Genomic DNA, 19198 nt, shown 5'->3' on the forward strand with positions numbered 1-19198 from the left:
GTGTTCTGAGAGGTAAAATCACTGTTTTTGTGAATGGAGTCCGGTGTCTTTGAAGAGAGCATAGGTAAAGAGGTGAAAATATTCTATTTTAAGCTGATATTGATTCTTTTAGGTTGCTAAAATATTTTGACAGTACTATATTGCTTTGCTTCACCAACTGTAGTAATACACAGAAGTACCTCATACAACCTCACTTCTAAACATCACTACTGTCCCTTTAACGTATCCGGGGGCTTCATCAACTTGGAACCAGCTGTCAGAACCCATCCCTAACGAAGAGCCCAACACTGCAGGTACTTCTAAATGTATTGGCATAACAACACATCATCATCATCATCATCATCATCATCATCATCATCATCATCATCATCATCATCATCTTCCTCAATACGCTATTAGCTCAGTGTGTTCTAATTGACATCTGATGATCATACCTTTACCAATCATCAACATAGTTTCATCAAACCACACGTTTCCACTGTGGTATTATTTGAAATAAGCCTATAGCACATACAGTAAATCACCATTTCTGCTGTGGTAATCATCTCTTCAATTATGGCTATCTTTCATTTTGCTAATCTAAATGTGCTTTGATCCACCTACTGACAGCTGTTGGTATAATTAAACTGAAGAGTCGTACAAAATAAAGTCCTGCCGGTCACTCTGACACTAGAAGGCATTGAGTCTCTTGTTTGGCGTGATGTATAAAACTGGTGTTCTACTTGAGGACTTCAGTCCAGAGAAGCAGAGACGGAACAGACAGTAATCGTTTGTCTTATTAAAGTCAGTGTTTTTTGACACACAACGGTCATTTCTGAGTGGATACTTCACACAAATAAAGTGTAAGTAATGAGACTTTTTAAAAGTACCTCTTTGTTGTGCAATTGGCTTAACATTTTTACAAAACATTCCTCTGAACACTCTGGATGATGAGTGTGTTTCTGTTTTCTGTTTAGGGAAAGAAAGCTGTGCTCTTTAACATTTTCATGAACACTTAAGGGGAGTACAAATTATTATTTTTTAACATTTCTTATTTCTAGTAAAACCAATGGCAAGAGAGGTAAGGTGTTTGTATGCACACACATGGCTAAAGGCTAATCTGTGTAACGGTTTTTCATGTTTGACTACAGTTTTCACTATAATTACAGTGTGATTATAGTGGCTTCTTTAATGATCCGTCACTGTGACTGTGACGTCTCTCACTTAGAAATGACTGCCTTCTTAGTAATGCTAGCCCTCCGGCTTCCTCCTCCTCCTGCTGCGCCTCCTCCGTGCCAAAGATGGCCGGGGATAGTGAAGGCGTCCACACTCATGCCCATGGTTTTAGAGGGGATGGCACTAAACTGCTTCCTGTCTGAACTGTATTTGTAGATGGACTCCACCTGGGTAGAGCCAATCGTCCGCGGGCCTACGCCAGCCAATCGCACAAGCTCCTGGGTGTCGGTGTTCATGGTGTAAACGCCCCGGAACTGGCAGCTGGAATCACGGAAGAGGATGAGGAAGTGGTTGGCGGGACTCTTCTCCATCTCCTGAGGTCGGAAGGAAGAGAAGGGAGAGTGAGAAGAATCACGAAGACGGAGCAAAGTGGCTCAAAGTAAAAGTCAAATGAATCATGTACCTCAACTATCTTGTTCTTTTGGGTTTCGTTGACCTTTCCAGCGAGGCAGCAGCGAGACAGAGCGTTGTGGATGATGAATTTATTGGACTTGAAGCTTGGTTCTTTGAAGAGTTTTGGACCTGCAAATACAAACACAGATACACTTGTTTAAATTAACCTGTACGTACAATTGTAAGCATTTAGGCAATATATATGTAGTATTGTACCTGTGTATTCTGGGGCAGGCGAGGTTCCATTGGAACCAGACTCCCAGTCTTTATCTCCGTTCTGATTTGCCAGCTTACTTGGTGTCAAACATCCTGAAGGAGAATCAGGGCGGCTGTTGGAGAAATGTCAATCAATGAACCAATAGGCCATCACAACACATCTGTATTAGAACTAGCAGTAGCATTAACCTGTAATCTGTAACATCTAGCATGCTGTTATGCTAACGTTAGCCCATCATTGTATTAGCATTCCCTTTATTTACCTCAAAGTTCAGGTAACGCTTGCATGATTACATGTGTACAGTTAGAGGTAATGTGTCTACATTAGGCATGCAGCATTGTTTATATCTATAAAACCCACCATACTTACATTAGAATGGTATTGTAATATGATAATGTGTCATATTTATTTTAGCACTTTAGTACTTTGGTCATTAATTTATCCTGCCATGAACATTCGGTGCAGTTCAAATATTGAAATTTTGGTAATGATAACAGAAAGTCTGGAAATGTCAAAATCATTTGGATGCATCCTTGGGGAAGATTCATTTCTGTACCAAACTTTGTACAAATCCGTCCGATAGTTGGCGAGAAATTTCCCTCTGGACGATACGATTGGGCTAAAAAGACTCTGACCAATCATTACTGCCAACTCCCAGGCCATGCTCCTATTCAGACCTTTATAGATGAGAGTAAAGAGTGCACCTGTTGGGTTTCTTAGCTAGGTCACCACATCTGTTTCCTGACTCATCCGTTACTGCCAGGTTGAGGGAGGAGTTAGAGTAGACTTTGGTCAATTTAGAGCCTGGAGACAAACATAAATATTAGGTTATTAGAACAGTTTAGAAATCATCTGGAAACACACTTAATTAGTTTAATAACTTCTCACTAAAGACTTTACCAGTTGTTCCCTTGGCTGGACTCAGAGACAGCTGTGTTTCCTCCCTCGTCATGCTGCGAGGACGGGAGCGGGTTTTCTTGGCGGAAGATCGTCCTTGATTGGTTGATTTCTGCCGAAGCACTTTGTCCAAGTCCTCCATGATCCTGAGCTGATGCCGCCGTGCATACTCCACTCGCGTGAAATTTCCCCGCCGGACTGGTGTAGCAGGAGGTGTGGGGGAAGGTGAGGTCATGCCTGCAGGAGGTGTATTGGAGGGAGATGCCACCTTTCTTTCTGAGGATGCTGGTCTGAAACAAAGATGAATAGGTCACATTTACATGGGTGATTCTCAGCTTTGAACAAATGTACAAATTCACGCAATTCAATGACCTTTGTTAGCTTTCATGTGCATGTGTTTGCTACCTGTTTTCCCTTTCTTGCTCATTCCACTGTCTCCTCTTCTTCAATTCCTCGGTTCTCTTCTGCTGTTTTTCCAACAGCAAAGCTCTACGCTGGGTCATCTCCCCTTCACTCTGTACCTCATCCTACAACCACACAAACACAATATCATATTCCACACTGTCACGACAGAATTAAAGTGCACAGATGCAAATGTTCCCTTCCATTTTGGGTTTTTTTCATGCACCACTCACCTGAAAGAAGAATCCAATTCCACCTCTTGCCGCAGGCTCATTCTGCTCTGCACTCGGTTCCAGAGTTTGGGTCTGTCTTGTCTGTTCTCTTTCCGTTTGTTGTTCTGGCAAATCGCTGGCTCCTGTTGCCAGATTCAGCTGCTCTATGGGGTCTAAAGGTTCTGCAGCGAGTCCTCTAGCAGGTTCCACAGCAGATTCTGTGTGGTCGCTCATAGAATCAGAGGAAAACTCCTGCCCTTCATCAGTTGGTACATCACTGCCCCCCTCTGGCCCTCCAAGAGAAGACAGTGAGGCCTCCATCAGGCTGCAGCGCTTCCCTCCACCTCCACCTCTCCCGCCTTCTCCTCCTGCGCTGAACGCTGTAGAAAGAGACAAAGTCTCGCTCCCAAATGAGCACTCAGAAGGAGCGCCAGAGCTGCTTCCACCGGCAGCCGTTGGACGATCTTGTCCGGGCTGTGGGAAAACCAGAAGCCCTCCGACAGCTTCGGAGTCCTCCAGCTCCAAGCTGAACTGAGTCGGAGTCTCGCTAGATGCTGTGTCCGAGGTGTTTTCATCAGGCTGTGGCTGCTGGGTAGTCTGAGGACGGTCTTGAGGAGTCCGAGGCCCACCGATACGAAATGAGGAGGAGGTCTGAACCTGACACTTGCTTGGGGATACCCGCCGCAAGTGGGGGAGGGTGTCCACATTATGGGTCGGTGCCAAGGCGCGGTTGAGCGGGGGAAACTTGAGTTCGGAAGGCCGCGGGTGAGGCTGATGTTGGGCACGCGGGTGGTGCTTTGGGCTGCGGGGAGTGGAGGAGGAGTGGATCTTTGTACGAGGAGCCGGGCAGGAAGAGGAGAGGATAGTCTTTGGGGAAGTTAAAGAAGGATGAAGGTGCGAACGTCGTGACGGGGAGGAGGCAGCAGGGCCACTGGGAGCAGGAATCACCAGAGCTTTACTGGTACTCCTCGTAGGAGTCTTTGTCGGGGTTCTTGGTGGCGTCTTTGTTGGGGTGTGAGGAGGGGTTTTGGCAGCACTAGGTGTTGATTTTGGAGTTGTTTTGGGTGTATTTATGGGTCTTTGATTACTCATGAGCTGCTGTTGCTGTTCTGTAAGTTTCTGCATGTCCTTTTGAAGTGACTGCAGAGCTTCACTTAGTTTCTGAACCACTTCATTGTACTCCACAAAGACAGCTTCGCCTCCTTTCTCTTTCTCTGCCCCGTTCTTACTATCGATAGAAAAAGTGACCTGCTTTTCTAACCGAGGAGGATTGGGAACAGATGGTTTCTCCTTCTCCTTCTCTCCATCCTTTTCTTTCTCCTTCTTTTCCTTCTCTTCCCTCTCCTCCTCCTCTTTCAGTTGCTCCTCCATACAAGTGAGGCGTTCCTCCAGGGTGATATTATCCCCCTCGGCTCCCTCCCCTCCTCCCTCTCCTTGCTCTTTCTTCAGTTGAAGGAAAGCTGTTTTTCCGAGCCTCTGTCTGTGTTTGGCAAAGATGGCTTCAATGCGTCTTTTTTGGGCTTCAATGCTTTTGCGTTTTTCCTCCAGACGAGTCCCCAACTCCCAGGCATCAGAGCCCGGCTCGGGCCCTCTGGGACCGGGGCTGTCCTGGCGGCCAGGTGCCCCTGCTGGGGTGGAGGGTGTGTTTGGAGTTCCTGGGGTGGTTGGGGTCGGAGCAGAGGCCGACTCCTCCCCGGGAGCAGCCGAATGTCTTCTTCTGCTGTCTCGCCGCTCAGCAAAGCTTGTCATGCGTGGACTGTTGCTGGTGCTGTTGTTCCCCTGGCGACCGTTACTGGGACGAATATTACCAGGCGCGTTTCTAGGGGTATCATCCGATGCTTCGGAGGAGTCAACGCTGCCATCTCGTAGGACGGAGTCGTCGTCACGTGACATATCGGAAGCGCGTCCTGATCGCTCCCTCCTCTCTCCCCTTCCTTGCCTTTCAGTGTCACCCACTTCCCCGCCAACAGGCCGGTAGAGGACTCCAGAGCGAGAGGGAGCAGAGCTACTGAGCTGGGATTTATCCTCCACAGGGGAGTGTAGAAAGAAACCAGCAGGGGCTCCTTCTGGACGTAACCTGGGCTCTGGCCTTCCTCCCAGCACTCCTCTTCCACCTTTCTCTGCTATCCTTACCTTCCTCCGATCTTTGCTGCTTGGACTATGAACCACCTGTAGCGCCTCCTCGATGGTTGGCAGCTCTCCCAGTGGCGTTGTGTGAGCGTAAGGACCCCAGGAAGAGCGCTGCGACGGAGCAGAAGCGCTGACCAGGTGGCTGAGCTCCTCTGGAGGGCTGTACGGGACACAAGTCATCCCTGACGATGTCACCGGTGAAGTCATAGCGGGGATGCCGGTGGTGGGGCTGTCAGTGCTGACAGAGCGAAAGACAGAATCTATTGGGTTTCCCATGACAATGTCAACATCACTGTCCAGCCCAAATGGGATGCTGAAAGTCACTGCTGACAGAGGACGACTGCAAAGAGGTGGATGACGATGGAAGGATGGACACGTGGATGGGTTCGCCAACAATGATGGTAAAGCAGAGACCACGGAAGCAAAAGTAAGAAGATTTTTTTTAAATTAAGATAAAATATGAATGCAACACAACATTTACTATAGAAATCGCGTGACGCTTCAAAATAAAATTACCTGATTTGCTTCTTTCTCCAACTCTTGTTTTCTGGAAAGACAGAAAAAAAGCCTTTCTAACAGATGTTAAGTCTATTAAAGATGTTTTTTTGGTTAAATAAAAATATTCTGTATCTGTTTCTTACCTGGTGACACTGGGGAGCAGATGGGCACAAAGGGTTGTTTGAAGATGAAGGAAGGAGAACCGCTGAAGCAGAGATATACAGTAAAATTCTGTATTAGTTGACAACTTTAATCAAAGCAAATTAAAAATGTTACATTTCACAATAATGTGCACGATGATAGAAAGTTTGATTCTGTTTCTCTACATAACTCAGGTTTATTTTCAGGTCTTAATCTGGTTTTGGCTCAATAAATGTAGGTGTTTGTGTTCAGATTGCACGATCATTCCTGATATTGTAACCTGAGGTTTCTACCTGTTGCTGTTCCCGCTGACAGGACTTGTACAGTCGAGTAACCCCGAGACATCTGAAAGACATGGAAGCAGTATCAGAGGCTGACCGTCAGCGTGACATTTATTGTTATCGTTAACGTACTGGAGGTCACAGACCTGTGAGGTCGATGGGTTGGATGGGCTGAACAAAATCCGGCTTCTTAACCTCAAACCACTCCAGCAGCTCAGCTACGAAGCTCATGATGTTCAGCTGAGGAAAAGAGCATATTAGGTCACCATGGAGGAGACTCATGTGGAGAGATCTAAAGGGCAGAATACGCAAAAAGGTCTTGGTGACTTCAGCCAACGAGTGCCAGGACGGGACAAATGCCGTCGACAAGCTGTCGATAGCTGTGGGCCAGAGCGAAAGACTGTATCTAAGAAGTGGACGTGGTCATCGTGACCGCTCTCATTAGTTTGTGGACTCATGTTTTGAAGGCCCGACTTCTGTGCTTTGGCTGTCGCCATCTTGTTTTTCTGCAACAGTGAACAGGAAGTGACCATATATGGACTGAGGAGGAGTGACGTAGAGACGCTGTATACGTCTCTGGTGTCGACCTGTCAATCAGTGTGTAGCCCCGCCCTAAAGCATCCCCTGCTTTATGGTCTGTTTGACTCTAAATGGAGCATCATTTACTAAATGAACATCATGCTGTATTGAAGAAGACTTGAAACTAGAGATTGAGACCATAAACTCATGTTTACAATGTTTACTGAGGGAATAAATCAAGAGAGAAGTAGAGTCATTTTCTCATAGACTTCTATACAACCAGAGGAGTCGCCCCCTGGTGGACAGCAGAGAGAATGCAGCTTTAACACATGAAGCACTTGCTTCACATTTCAGAACAAGAGGCTGCCACCTGGCCAGAACCAAAGACTTATAAGCTCTAATATCAGGAAAGGCTGAGTCCACCCTGGTGTATCCAATAAACTTGAGTGTTTTTGAAGTCCGTTTTCCAGACAAAGTTGTCTTTAAAACACTTGTGTGCATGCCTTCTTTTCCATCGCTTCTCCCTTCACTCCTCACTCTTAGTGTTTTCATGCTTCTACAGTAAATGAACTACGGTGAAACTGTAAAGAGTTCATAGTTCTCACATGCAGGACGGGTGGAGCGTAGAGCAGGTCCTCCACAGCCAGGGGGCAGCAGCTCTGTAAACTGCTCTCACAGAAGTCTCTGATCAGCTGCAGGTTGTAGAGGCTGTCAGCCACCGACATGGTGTCCTTCAGACAAACATCTGGAGAGGAGCAGAGGAGCCAGAGGTTAACAGACCAACACTGTGATTCAGGATAGATCGCTCTAAACAAACGCTATTTAAATGTGAAAAAGCTCAGTGAAATGCAGCAGCAACAAATAATTCTATTAAAAAGAACAGCGTGTAACATTTAGGGGGATTAGTTGGCAGACATGGAATATAATATGCAAAACTATTTCTTCATTAGTTTATAATGAACAAAAAATAAGACTCGTTATGTTTCCCTTTGCTCAGAATAATCCATTCACATCTACATAGACAGGAGGAAAGGAGGAAAAACATACGATCAGATGTCTATTTATAAACTTCACTTAAAAATGTTCTTCATGTTATTTAAATGTTAGATAAGTTTCAAGTGAAACATTAATTACCTTATATAGTGACATTACTGTTGCTGCTCTATCAACAATATTTAGTTATATGTAGAATAGAAATAAATTCTTATCCTGTTCTGAATTTATTTGGGTTTATTTTAATTTTATAAATGTTTTTAAAGCAATTATTTAGTCATAAAGAAGAGAAGAGTATTGATAAGACTCCTAGTTAAAATCCTAAAGATAACTGACCCTACCTGAAGGCCACCGTAGTTTCCGACACGTTTGGAAAGAGGAGTGAGCTGAGGGCTTTTTAGTTTGCAACCTGACCACTAGATGTCCCTAAATCTCACCACTGTTCCTTTAAGATTCCAAATGATCGTAGAGACAATAAGCATTCTCAGAAATGCCTTCACAGCGCACCACATTTAATGGAAAACCTTTTTTTTTTTAATGCTGGGGCCATCATTTAAGCTGTTTAGCGTCTGGAAACATTAGCTGAGAATAAATATTTAATAATGAAACATGAAAGCATGTGTGTGTTTGTGTCTGAGTACATGCGTGTACCCTCTAGAGGCAGCAGGCCGGGGCAGTAGAAGTGCAACGCAGCAGCTATAGCACAGCCGTTAGACAGATCTTTGACCGCAGAAACCAGAGGGAAAGTAGGAGTCAGCTTAGACTGCACTTTGTCCTTCCTATAGCGAATCTAGAGACGGAAAGAGAGGGAAGGAGGAGGAGGAGGAGGAGGAGGAGGAGGAGGAGGAGGAGGAGGAGGAGAAGGAGGAGGAAGAGTTGGACAAAGACAAGATGGAAACAGAAACAGCAAAAGTGAGGGGAAGAGATGAAGATTCGTGAGACAGATACAGAATTATAAAGGTTAACATCATGTTCGTATGGGATCAGATCACTCTCAGTATTATTGAATGCACACACAAGGATTCACAATGTGTTTTGTGATGTATGTAGAAGTGACTCTCTCCACAAAAATATTTTAAAATACACATTAAAACAGTTATATATAAATGTAAATCCATATAAAATTGATACATACAGTATATTTCTGATGCACATACAAATCTTAATTGTTTTAAATGAATGTAACAGAAATACACAAATGAATGTATTTTCATCCACACCATGTTTGGACGTTGTTACATTTATACACAAACTGCTTATTATGTGTGAGTTTGACTGCGTTTGTGATATCATTCAGTATTTTTGATGGTTTAGTGACTTCAGAGCGTTGAAATGATTCTGGATCCTTGTAGAGCAGCTGCTATAATCAAACAACAAAGAGATCTGTATCTGACAATATGGATCATCAGTGATCAATCATTAGTTTCAGCAGCAAAAAAAAAACGTGATCAAAAATCTAAAAGTTAGATTTGCTCCCTTTCTTTTGTGCTGATCTGTTTGTTTTACGATCTGCTGCACTACTACTTCCGTCATATTTTTTTATTTTTTTATATATGATGATAACTAAGTTTGTGTGCATTGGGAAAACTTTTGTGGAAAGTGTAATTAATATATAATCATTAATTATATGTGTGATTCCTTCTGGGTGCATTCGTTAATATTGAGGCTGATCTGAGCCCAGAAGTTACAAAAGAAAAGTACAACCAGCCGGGATTGTCCTTAAATACAACGATCCACTGAAACTATGAAGGCAGCCAAACTCCAGGAAAAACACCGAGAGGAAAGAAACGAAGCCAAGAGCAGTGACGCCTCGATGAAGAAACACACACACACAACACACACACACACACACACACACACACACACACACACACACACACACACACACACACACACACACACACACAGTCACACTCACACACACACACACACACACACACACACACACACACACACACACACACACACACACACACACACACACACACACACACACACTCACACACACACACACACACACACACACACACACACACACACACACACACACACACACACACACACACACACACACACACACACACACACACACACACACACACACACACACACACACACACACACACACACACACCAACCAGAAGGTGCAGTGCACAGGTTAAAAAAAGCAAAACATATTAAATGAGGATAAAGCTATGGGCATAAACATGTTAGTGATTATGTCCACTGGTGTCCATGCAGTAGAAACAGGCACTGATGACAAGGTGAGCCTCCACTTCTGATCACGTAACAATTACATAATCAGAGAAGAAAAAAAGTGACATTCATCAACATGAAAAGGTCATTCTGAACCAATCTTTTAATGTGCACAAGAGATAAAAAAACACAAAAACACCAAAAAGAATCCAACAGAACAGAAACGCTGCAGCGGAGTGATGCTACGCCGCCGTGACGGCTTTGTAACGCTCTACGGAGAAGCAATCAAACATAAATAAATATGGATAAACACTGTTAATAGCTAATGACTTCTAACTCATCCATCCAACCTCGGGGTTGGAATAGTGATTAGTCTGCAGTCAGTCAGTCATTGGTCGACAGCGGGGGACGGGTGTGGCGATTGGTCGGTCCAGTCAGGTCAAGGTGAGCCCGTTGCTACGGGAGACGAGGAGGATGGAGGTGAGAGAAAAGAGGGAGGCGTTATACGTTACCACTGGAGGCTTATTCCCCGACTCCTTCAAACAAAAAGCGATAGCATGCTGGATGGAGGATGGCAGAGAGAGGGAGACAGGCATAAATGACAAGGGGGCCGGTCACCATGGGAACCGCCACACCACACAGTCACATGACACTTCTCAGGATAAGAGAGGGGCTCGGGGGAGGAGGAGGAGAAAGAGGAGGAGAGGGGACAAACAAAGGGGGCGCAGAGAAGAGAAGTTCACATAAATGTGCCTCCCTGTTTGTTTTAGAAGTGATTTTAATATTTGACTGATAGCTTTTAACGAACATCTACGTCTGGATCAATATGCATGGCTGAAATATTGACTCATAGTCGGGTCGCAGCCTAAGATCCTCGGGTCGGGACCTTCTGGACCCTTTGAAGGACCTGTCTAAGATAAGGCTCGTTTTGTTTCATTTTCATTTTAATTATTTATTTGTTTGTTTAAAATTAAAATGATACATTTTTATGTATTGTACTGTTTTCATCGGGTTTTAAATTTTACGTTAATTTGTTTTGTCTTATTATTTTTTTTATATTATAATTTTTTATTTAAATTAAATTATTTTTTAAAGGTAATGTTATTGTATTTAATTTAATTACATTTTATTTAATATATTTCAAATTGTTTTATTTTATTTTATTTTCGTGTTTATTTCATTTTTTTCTTAGTTTGTTCTTATTGAGGAGACGGTGCAGGTGCTCTACAGGCTCTGGTCATCTCCCGCCTGGACTACTGCAACTCACTACTGGAGCCCCGGCGTCGGCCATCAGACCTCTGGAGCTCGTCCAGAAAGCTGCAGCTCGTCTGGTGTTCAATGACCCAAGTTCTCCCACACAACTTCCCTTCTCCGTTCTCTACACTGGCTCCCTGTAGGAGCATCCAGTTACAGACTCTGGTGCCTACAGGGCAGTGAGAGGAACAGCTCCTTCCTATCTCCAGGCCATGAAGCCCTACACCCCCCACCACTCCTCTCTGCTGCCTCGGGGTGACTGGTTGCCCCGTCGCTCAGAGGTCCCTGCAGCCGATCCACCCGGTCACAGCTTCTTCCTGTCCTGACCCCTCAGTGGAGGAATGAACTCCCCACTGACCTCAGGACAGCAGAGTCACTGCCCATCTTTAACCTCACCTCTTCAAGAAGTACTACCTGATAAAGAAGTACTACCTGATAAAGAAGTACTACCTGATAAAGAAGTACTACCTGATAAAGAAGATAAAGAAGTACTACTGATAAAGAAGTACTACCTGATAAAGAAGTACCTGATAAAGAAGTACTACCTGATAAAGAAGTACTACTGATAAAGAAGTACTACCTGATAAAGTACTACCTGATAAAGAAGTACTACCTGATAAAGAACTGATAAAGAAGTACTACCTGATAAAGAAGTACTACCTGATAAAGAAGTACTACCTGATAAAGAAGTACTACCTGATAAAGAAGTACTACCTGATAAAGAAGTACTACCTGATAAAGAAGTACTACTGATAAAGAAGTACTACCTGATAAAGAAGTACTACCTGATAAAGAAGTACTACCTGATAAAGAAGTACTACCTGATAAAGAAGTACTACCTGATAAAGAAGTACTACCTGATAAAGAAGTACTACCTGATAAAGAAGTACTACTGATAAAGAAGTACTACTGATAAAGAAGTACTACCTGATAAAGAAGTACTACCTGATAAAGAAGTACTACCTGATAAAGAAGTACTACCTGATAAAGAAGTACTACTGATAAAGAAGTACTACCTTGCACTTATTGCATTAGTATTAGTTGTTGCACTTACTGTATTCGTATCAGTTCGCTGCACTTATTGAATTTGTATTCGTTTACTGCACTTACCCTATTCGTAGTAGTTTGTTGCAATTATTGTTTTCGTAGTAATTTGCCTCTGCACTATACTTTTGCTCTGGTTTCTGCTTTAAGATGCTTGTTTAAGAAAGGAGATGCACTGATGACTTCTGGTGACTAGTAGTTCTCTTGAATACCTATGTTGAACACACTTCCTGTAAGTCGCTTTGGATAAAAGCGTCTGCTACATGACTGTAATGTAATGTAATGTAATGTAATGTAATGTAATGTATCGATTGGTTTTATTGTTTCATGTATAATATGTATGTAGTGTATTATCAGGGTTTAAAGGTGCTTTATAAATAAAGTTATTATGAGTTGTTATGTCTCCTCCTCCTCCTCCTCCTCCTCCTCCTCCTCTGGTTCTGGCAGTTTGAGATGAAACTGAAGACTGAATGTAACAAAGTCATAAACAGCGCTGTGTTAATAACAATAAGCAGTTAGGGAACATTTCTAGGTCAGCAGATATTTAACAGGTAGCGGACGGACTCAGTGAGGAAGATGGACGGGAGAAGAAGAGGACACTTACGGGGACTAGCTTCCAGTACCAGCGGTTGGAGTTACACTGCCAGTGAGCAAGGCATGCCAGAGACAGACCGAGGGAGGAGAGAACAGAGAAGCAGAGCGCTCCATGTTAGAGGCTCCAGCTGCAGACACAGACCGCCATGCGTGTGTTAGCGTGTGTGCTAGCGTGTGTGCTAGCGTGTGTGCTAGCGTGTGTCTCTACCGTGTCCTGAGCGGTCTGCAGGTCTGTACAGGTCTGAGACTTGGTGGGCTCTTCTTCTTCTGTGGTTTCTCTCAGCTTCTGGTTCAGCTACAGGAAGTTAGAAGGACAGGTTCACTGTTTTACAGCTCAAACTCTGAGTCCCTTTCCTGCTCATCGACATGACGAGTGTAATTATAATTATGTGAACATGTCAGTTAGCGCTGGCTAGCAGGTTTTGTTAGCTTGTTTTTTTTAAAGGCTGAAGAAAGGAAGAGTTTCTCTAAATATGTGAAGCCACTCACTTACTTGAGAAAGTTAACATGAACAAACAGGACCGTTGTAAGCTAGTTAGCTCGCTAGCTTGTCCGTCTACAGAGCTGCCTTGAGCTAGCCAGTGTAGCATGAAAGCATGGTGGAATTAGCAGGGTAGCCAGCTAACTAGCCAACTGCTAAATTATTCAAATTTAAAAGCGTAATACTTGATCCACACACTCTTGTCACAGCGTAGAAAAGCACTTTAATATTAACAGATAGGTTTTGATCATTTTCTATAAGAGTTACACTTCACTACATCTCTGGGTTTACTGAGAACTTCCAGTTTCTTAACAATCTCAGTGAGTATAGATGATGTCCAACAACATTTAAACAGTGAACCTGTCCTTTAATCAAACAGCTACACACATGAAGAGGATGGAGGTGGTTTCATGTTCTCACCCTGTTGACCCAGAAGAGCAGAGCGTTCTCCCACGGAGCCCCGACGCCCATCTGCTCCGCCTCCACCGCCATCTTCACCCGGCCCACCGCCTCTCTGGCAGCCAGCATCATCAGAGCGTCAATCAGGGCGAGGTGGGCCTTCTGCACCAACCGACAAGAGGGGCAATTACACCACCCGACCCGACAGGAGTATAACATCTGTTCTTTACGACAGAACTCATTTATCTTATTTCTTATTCCACCACTATTTATTCTACACTGGTATTTTATACTTTACAAGGTAGAACAGCTAAATATCACTTTATTTCCTTCTTCCTCGTTCCTTTTTTTCATCCTCTCATTTCTTCCTTTGTTCCCTTCCTACTTTCCTTGTTCCTTTCCCTCTACAACTCCTCCTTCACTTGGACTGACGAGAAGCATTAAAAATGACTTACTTACGTATCATATTGTATTGTCCTCGGTGGTGTTTACTATGAATAAATATCTAAATAAAGGGATTAGAAGTCAAAGAGGGGAACACATCGACACCCACCGTCTTGATGGGGGCGGAGCTCAGGTCCTCCTCGGTGACGTCTACATCCTGGACCTTCGGAGCGACGCCTTTCTTGATGAGGAACTGCAGCAGGGCCGAGTTGTCCGCCGGGGACCCCTGCGCCGCCGGCAGGGAGACCCCCTGTGCCAGCAGGGCCTGGGCTCTGCAGTAGATCTCTGGAGAGAGCAGCAGCTTGGAGACGGCCGGCTTCAGGTGCTCTTGTTCATACTGGTCTTTGTAAAGCGGCTCCCGAAGCTCCACGGGGACGTTTTCTGCAAATAAAGGAAAAGAGTCACAAAAGGTTTTTAGTCACGCTACTCTGTAGTTTGCTATGAAAAGTGTTGAGAGCAAAGATTGTATTTAAGAAGTGGACGTAGTCGGCGTGACTTCACTCATTGGTTTGTGGACGTTTTGAAGCCTTGAGTTCTGAATTTTGGGCGTGGCCATTTTGTTTTTGTGCAACCGATAAACAGGAAGTGACCATATCTGGACTGAGGAGGAGTGACGTAGAGACGCCGTATACGTCTCTGGTGTGGACCTGTCAATCAGTGTGTAGCCCCGCCCTAAAGCATCCCCTGCTTTATGGTCTGTTTGACTCTAAATGGAGCATCATTTACTAAATGAACATCATGCTGTATTGAAGAAGACTTGAAACTAGAGATTGAGACCATAAACTCATGTTTACAATGTTTACTGAGGGAATAAATCAAGAGAGAAGTAGAGTCATTTTCTCATAGACTTCTATACAACCAGAGGAGTCGCCCCCTGATGGACAGCAGAGAGAATGCAGCTTTAAGACATGAAGCTCTGACTTCACTCTGCAGAAATGGAGGTTGTCTCCTGATACATGTATTTAAAGTCTCCTCTGGAACGACCAGCTGGTTGACATTTTTGGATTTAAGTGAAATCAATGCAACTTTTGGAGGGACTGCTATGACATAACAGACATATTCATGGTGCCCAGAGGATTGATCCTAATGACTTTTCATCAAGCTCCATCTTCAGATTAAAACACATATGATACCTGCAGGACTAAAGACATTCACATCAGTGTGTTAGCATCATGAATGACGTTAGCGTGCTGAAGTTAGCATTCAGCTTCACAGAGCTGCTTGAAGGAAAGAAAACACAGCGGCGCTAATGAAGCTAAAGAGCTCAGAATAAATATTTCAGTGGACGGCAGATGTTGAGTCCACTCAATGGTTAGCTACACGCAGAGATAATTATTCAGAGAGTGGAGGTACGCAGTCGTCCACTCAAGGACGTTCTCTGATCTGGAACCAGGACGTTCATGTGAGATGTTTCTTGCAGATACAAGAGATGTGGACTAATGACTCAGCCACGCTGCATTGTTTCTCCTCTAAAGCAGAGAACTGCTGAGTCAACGCTTTGAGTCCCGTGAGGAAAAAGGACAAAAAGTTCAGATAACACTGCTGCCAACGAATGCAGCTCCACTACCTCATCTGATCTGGAGGAGAGAAGTCAAAGACTGCCGGATGAAAGGGGAGAAGTTCTTCTCTCACTATGGTGACAGGAAGTGACAGCGTCTCACTGCGGGAGAAGATAATGTCATCATCTGCATGAACAGACAAGCGTGTGTGTGTGTGTGTGTGTGTGTGTGTGTGTGTGTGTGTGTGTGTGTGTGTGTCTGTGTGTGTGTGTGTGTGTGTGTGTGTCTGTGTGAACACACTCCTCTTGCTGACCTATATTCCGTCTCTGTAAAATGATGTACGAGGAGTCGGGACGATCCTGAAGACTGGAGAGGAGTCTTCATCTCCTCCTCCTCACTCATCGAGCTGTGACTCCTTTATGTCACTGTAACTCCTTCTCCCTTCATCCAGAGGAGGTGTGTGTGTGTGTGTGTGTGTGTGTGTGTGTGTGTGTGTGTGTGTGTGTGTGTGTGTCACACTTCACTGCAGCGTGACACACACACACTTTGGGGTTAAAAAAAAACGCCACCTCCCACACTCTGCAGCAGCGGGAGGAAACAGGACTGCCGTCGCCATGGGGACGGTGTTAAATGGAGAGCAGCCATTGTGTCCCAGTACCAGCTGATGGGACGAGACTGGACTGCAGAGCAGGAAACCAGCAAACCAGTTTACCACGATGCTCATTCAATCAGAGGGTAAAACAGAAACAGGCCTGCAGCCAAACCTGCATAACGAGATAACATCAAGTCCTCACACAGTATATTACATATCATTACATATCATTACATATCATTACATATCATTCACACACTGATGACAGGCTACCATCAAGGTGCCACCATCAGACTCTAACTAACATTCATCATCAGTCCACACCGATGGCCTTCAGGAGCAACTTGGGGTTAAGTGTCTTGCCCAAGGACACATCGACTGCCGAAGCCGGGTATCGAACCACCGACCCTCTGATTGGAGAACCACTACGCCACAGCCGCCCATGAAGTGATGGAGAGCGTCAGAACAAAAGGATCCAGAATGTTTCAACTTTTATGTCATGATTTGAAGCCACTTTGGACAAACAAGTGTTTTTAGTCGTGCTTTAAATTCCTAATACTCGTATCACACTGAACTAAAATCAAGAGCAGAATAATTATTATAATTTACAGCACAGTTTATTTTGTCGTGTTTCTTTTCTCATTTATTTGGGTCGTTTGCGAACGGACAGAATGGACCTTAAGTAAGAAAAGAAAAAGAAAATAATTCATTTTGGGGGTTTTTGAACTGTGTATGTAAACGATTTAAAAGGTTCAAATACTGAACCTGGATTAATATTTGGTAGTTATAAGTAAAAAGATTAAACTCACTGAAAGATAAATAATATAATCATTTGTAATTGAATGGCATTGACGCGACATGTTTGTCCTCTGAGGACATTGCAGGTTTAATAAGTGGCAGTAACATCAGAGACCATGAAGAGTCTCTGACTGACTCCTCCTCCGTCAGGAGGAAGAACTCTCAGCTACTTTCTGAAGGACTTCCATTAAACGGTACGAGGCCTCCAGCTGACCTCAGACCAGCGGACATGCAACTAACAAGTTAAAGCAAATATTACACAAAGAGAAACGTTACTGCGTTACCGTCTTAGTCTACAGAGAGACATCCCCACCAACAGAACCCATATAAACCCGGCCTTAATGATAATAATTCATGTATAATAAATAATCCCATTTCCAGCATCTCAAATGAGTTTATTGCTTTTATATCATTTTAAACTCAATAAAATGATATATGTAGGCTTTGGAGTGAGACTTAACTGTTTCATATCGTAATATATATATATAAATGTATATATATGCATATATACTGTATATATATATATATATATATATATATATATATACATAGTTATAGATTACAGAAAATCCACGATAGCTGTCTTAAACGTTATGAGAGTTTTACATTGGATTGCATTAGACTGTGCAGTGTTTCATCAGTGCACCTGCTGTAATAAAAAGCAGTATTGATTTGTAGCTTCTGAAAATGATCTTCATAAGGCGGAATGGTGAAGCAGAACCAGGTAAACTCTCCAGGTCTTCAGGTACCTGCATGTCAACAGCGTGCGCGCGTAACACTGACACAGATCCTTCTGCGGGCCTGACCCGGTTACATCCGGGCCTCACCGACCGCGTTCACTTCTTTTGTTGCACCGCAGCGATACACAGCCTCCAAATACCGGCATGCATCGCTCTCCTCCGGGGAGATTCCTCCTCAAGAGCCTCACATGCACGTCGGTAACCGGCCTCACACGGCACACCTGCAGCGTTACAGCCGGGAGGGGACGGGAGGGAGGAGGGAGAGGAGGAGGAGGATGCAGGATGAAGAGGAGGATGCAGGAGGATGAGGATGAGGATGAGGATGATGCAGGAGGATGAGGATGAGGATGCAGGATGCAGGATGCAGGAGGATGAGGATGAGGATGAGGATGCAGGAGGATGAAGATGAGGATGCAGGATGCAGGATGGGATGAGGATGGATGGGGATGAGGATGAGGATGAGGATGGAGGATGAAGATGAGGACGCTGGAGCAGGAGGATGAGGATGAGGATGAGGATGCAGGAGGATGAGGATGAGGATGCAGGAGGATGGGGATGAAGATGAGGATGCAGGAGGATGAGGGTGAGGATGAGGACGCTGGAGGATGAGGATGAGGATGCAGGAGGATGAAGATGAGGACGCTGGAGCTCCCCCTAATATATAAAAACGAGTCTAACTCGGAGCTCCATGCAGAAGCTCGCGGGATGAATCATGACGCGCCCCGCCCCGGAGGAGCAGAGATGGAGGAGCAGAGGAGCAGAAAGATGAGGAGCAGAGAGAGGAGAGAGGAGAGAGAGGAGAGAGAGAGAGAGAGAGAGAGAGGAGAGAGAGAGAGAGAGAGGAGAGAGAGGAGAGAGAGAGGAGAGAGGAGAGAGAGAGAGAGGAGAGAGAGAGGGTCTACCTGCAGAGCCGTACGACTTCGACAGCAGCCACCGGACGCTGGCGCGGATCTTGGCCCGGGTGAAGTCGTACCGGTCCAGCGGCTTGATCTCCGGCACCGGGAAGGTTCTCCTCATCGAGCCGGGAGAGTCCACCATGACCGGGCTGCGACGCACCGAGGCTCCGGAGACTGAGAGGAGGAGGAGGAGGAGGAGAGGAGGAGACTGAGAGGGAGGGAGGAGAGAGAGGGAGGAGGAGGAGACTGAGAGGAGGAGGAGGGAGGGAGGGAGGAGGAGAGGAGGGAGGGAGGGAGGGAGGAGACTGAGAGGAGGAGGAGAGAGAGGGAGGGAGAGGGAGAGAGAGAGGGAGGGAGGGAGGG

General features: G+C 44.8%; 1 protein-coding gene across 1 annotated transcript; it reads right to left on the reverse strand.

Moving 5' to 3' along the window:
* Positions 1 to 1199: 1199 nt before the first annotated feature.
* Positions 1200 to 18977, reverse strand: LOC129095868 (calmodulin-regulated spectrin-associated protein 3-like). The gene is made up of 19 exons (XM_054604462.1): positions 18842 to 18977; positions 14420 to 14691; positions 13888 to 14028; positions 13195 to 13281; positions 12997 to 13032; positions 10607 to 10654; positions 8550 to 8688; positions 7511 to 7650; positions 6533 to 6626; positions 6399 to 6450; positions 6108 to 6169; positions 5983 to 6013; positions 3358 to 5806; positions 3128 to 3249; positions 2726 to 3012; positions 2530 to 2629; positions 1825 to 1937; positions 1619 to 1737; positions 1200 to 1529 (listed from the first exon to the last, which is right to left on the reverse strand). The coding sequence occupies exons 1-19, from the start codon at positions 18975 to 18977 to the stop codon at positions 1200 to 1202; spliced, it is 4758 nt and encodes a 1585-aa protein (XP_054460437.1).
* Between the last annotated feature and the right edge of the window lie 221 nt (positions 18978 to 19198).

Source organism: Anoplopoma fimbria, chromosome 9 (assembly GCF_027596085.1).
Source record: "Anoplopoma fimbria isolate UVic2021 breed Golden Eagle Sablefish chromosome 9, Afim_UVic_2022, whole genome shotgun sequence".
Classification (NCBI taxonomy): Eukaryota; Metazoa; Chordata; class Actinopteri; order Perciformes; family Anoplopomatidae; genus Anoplopoma; species Anoplopoma fimbria.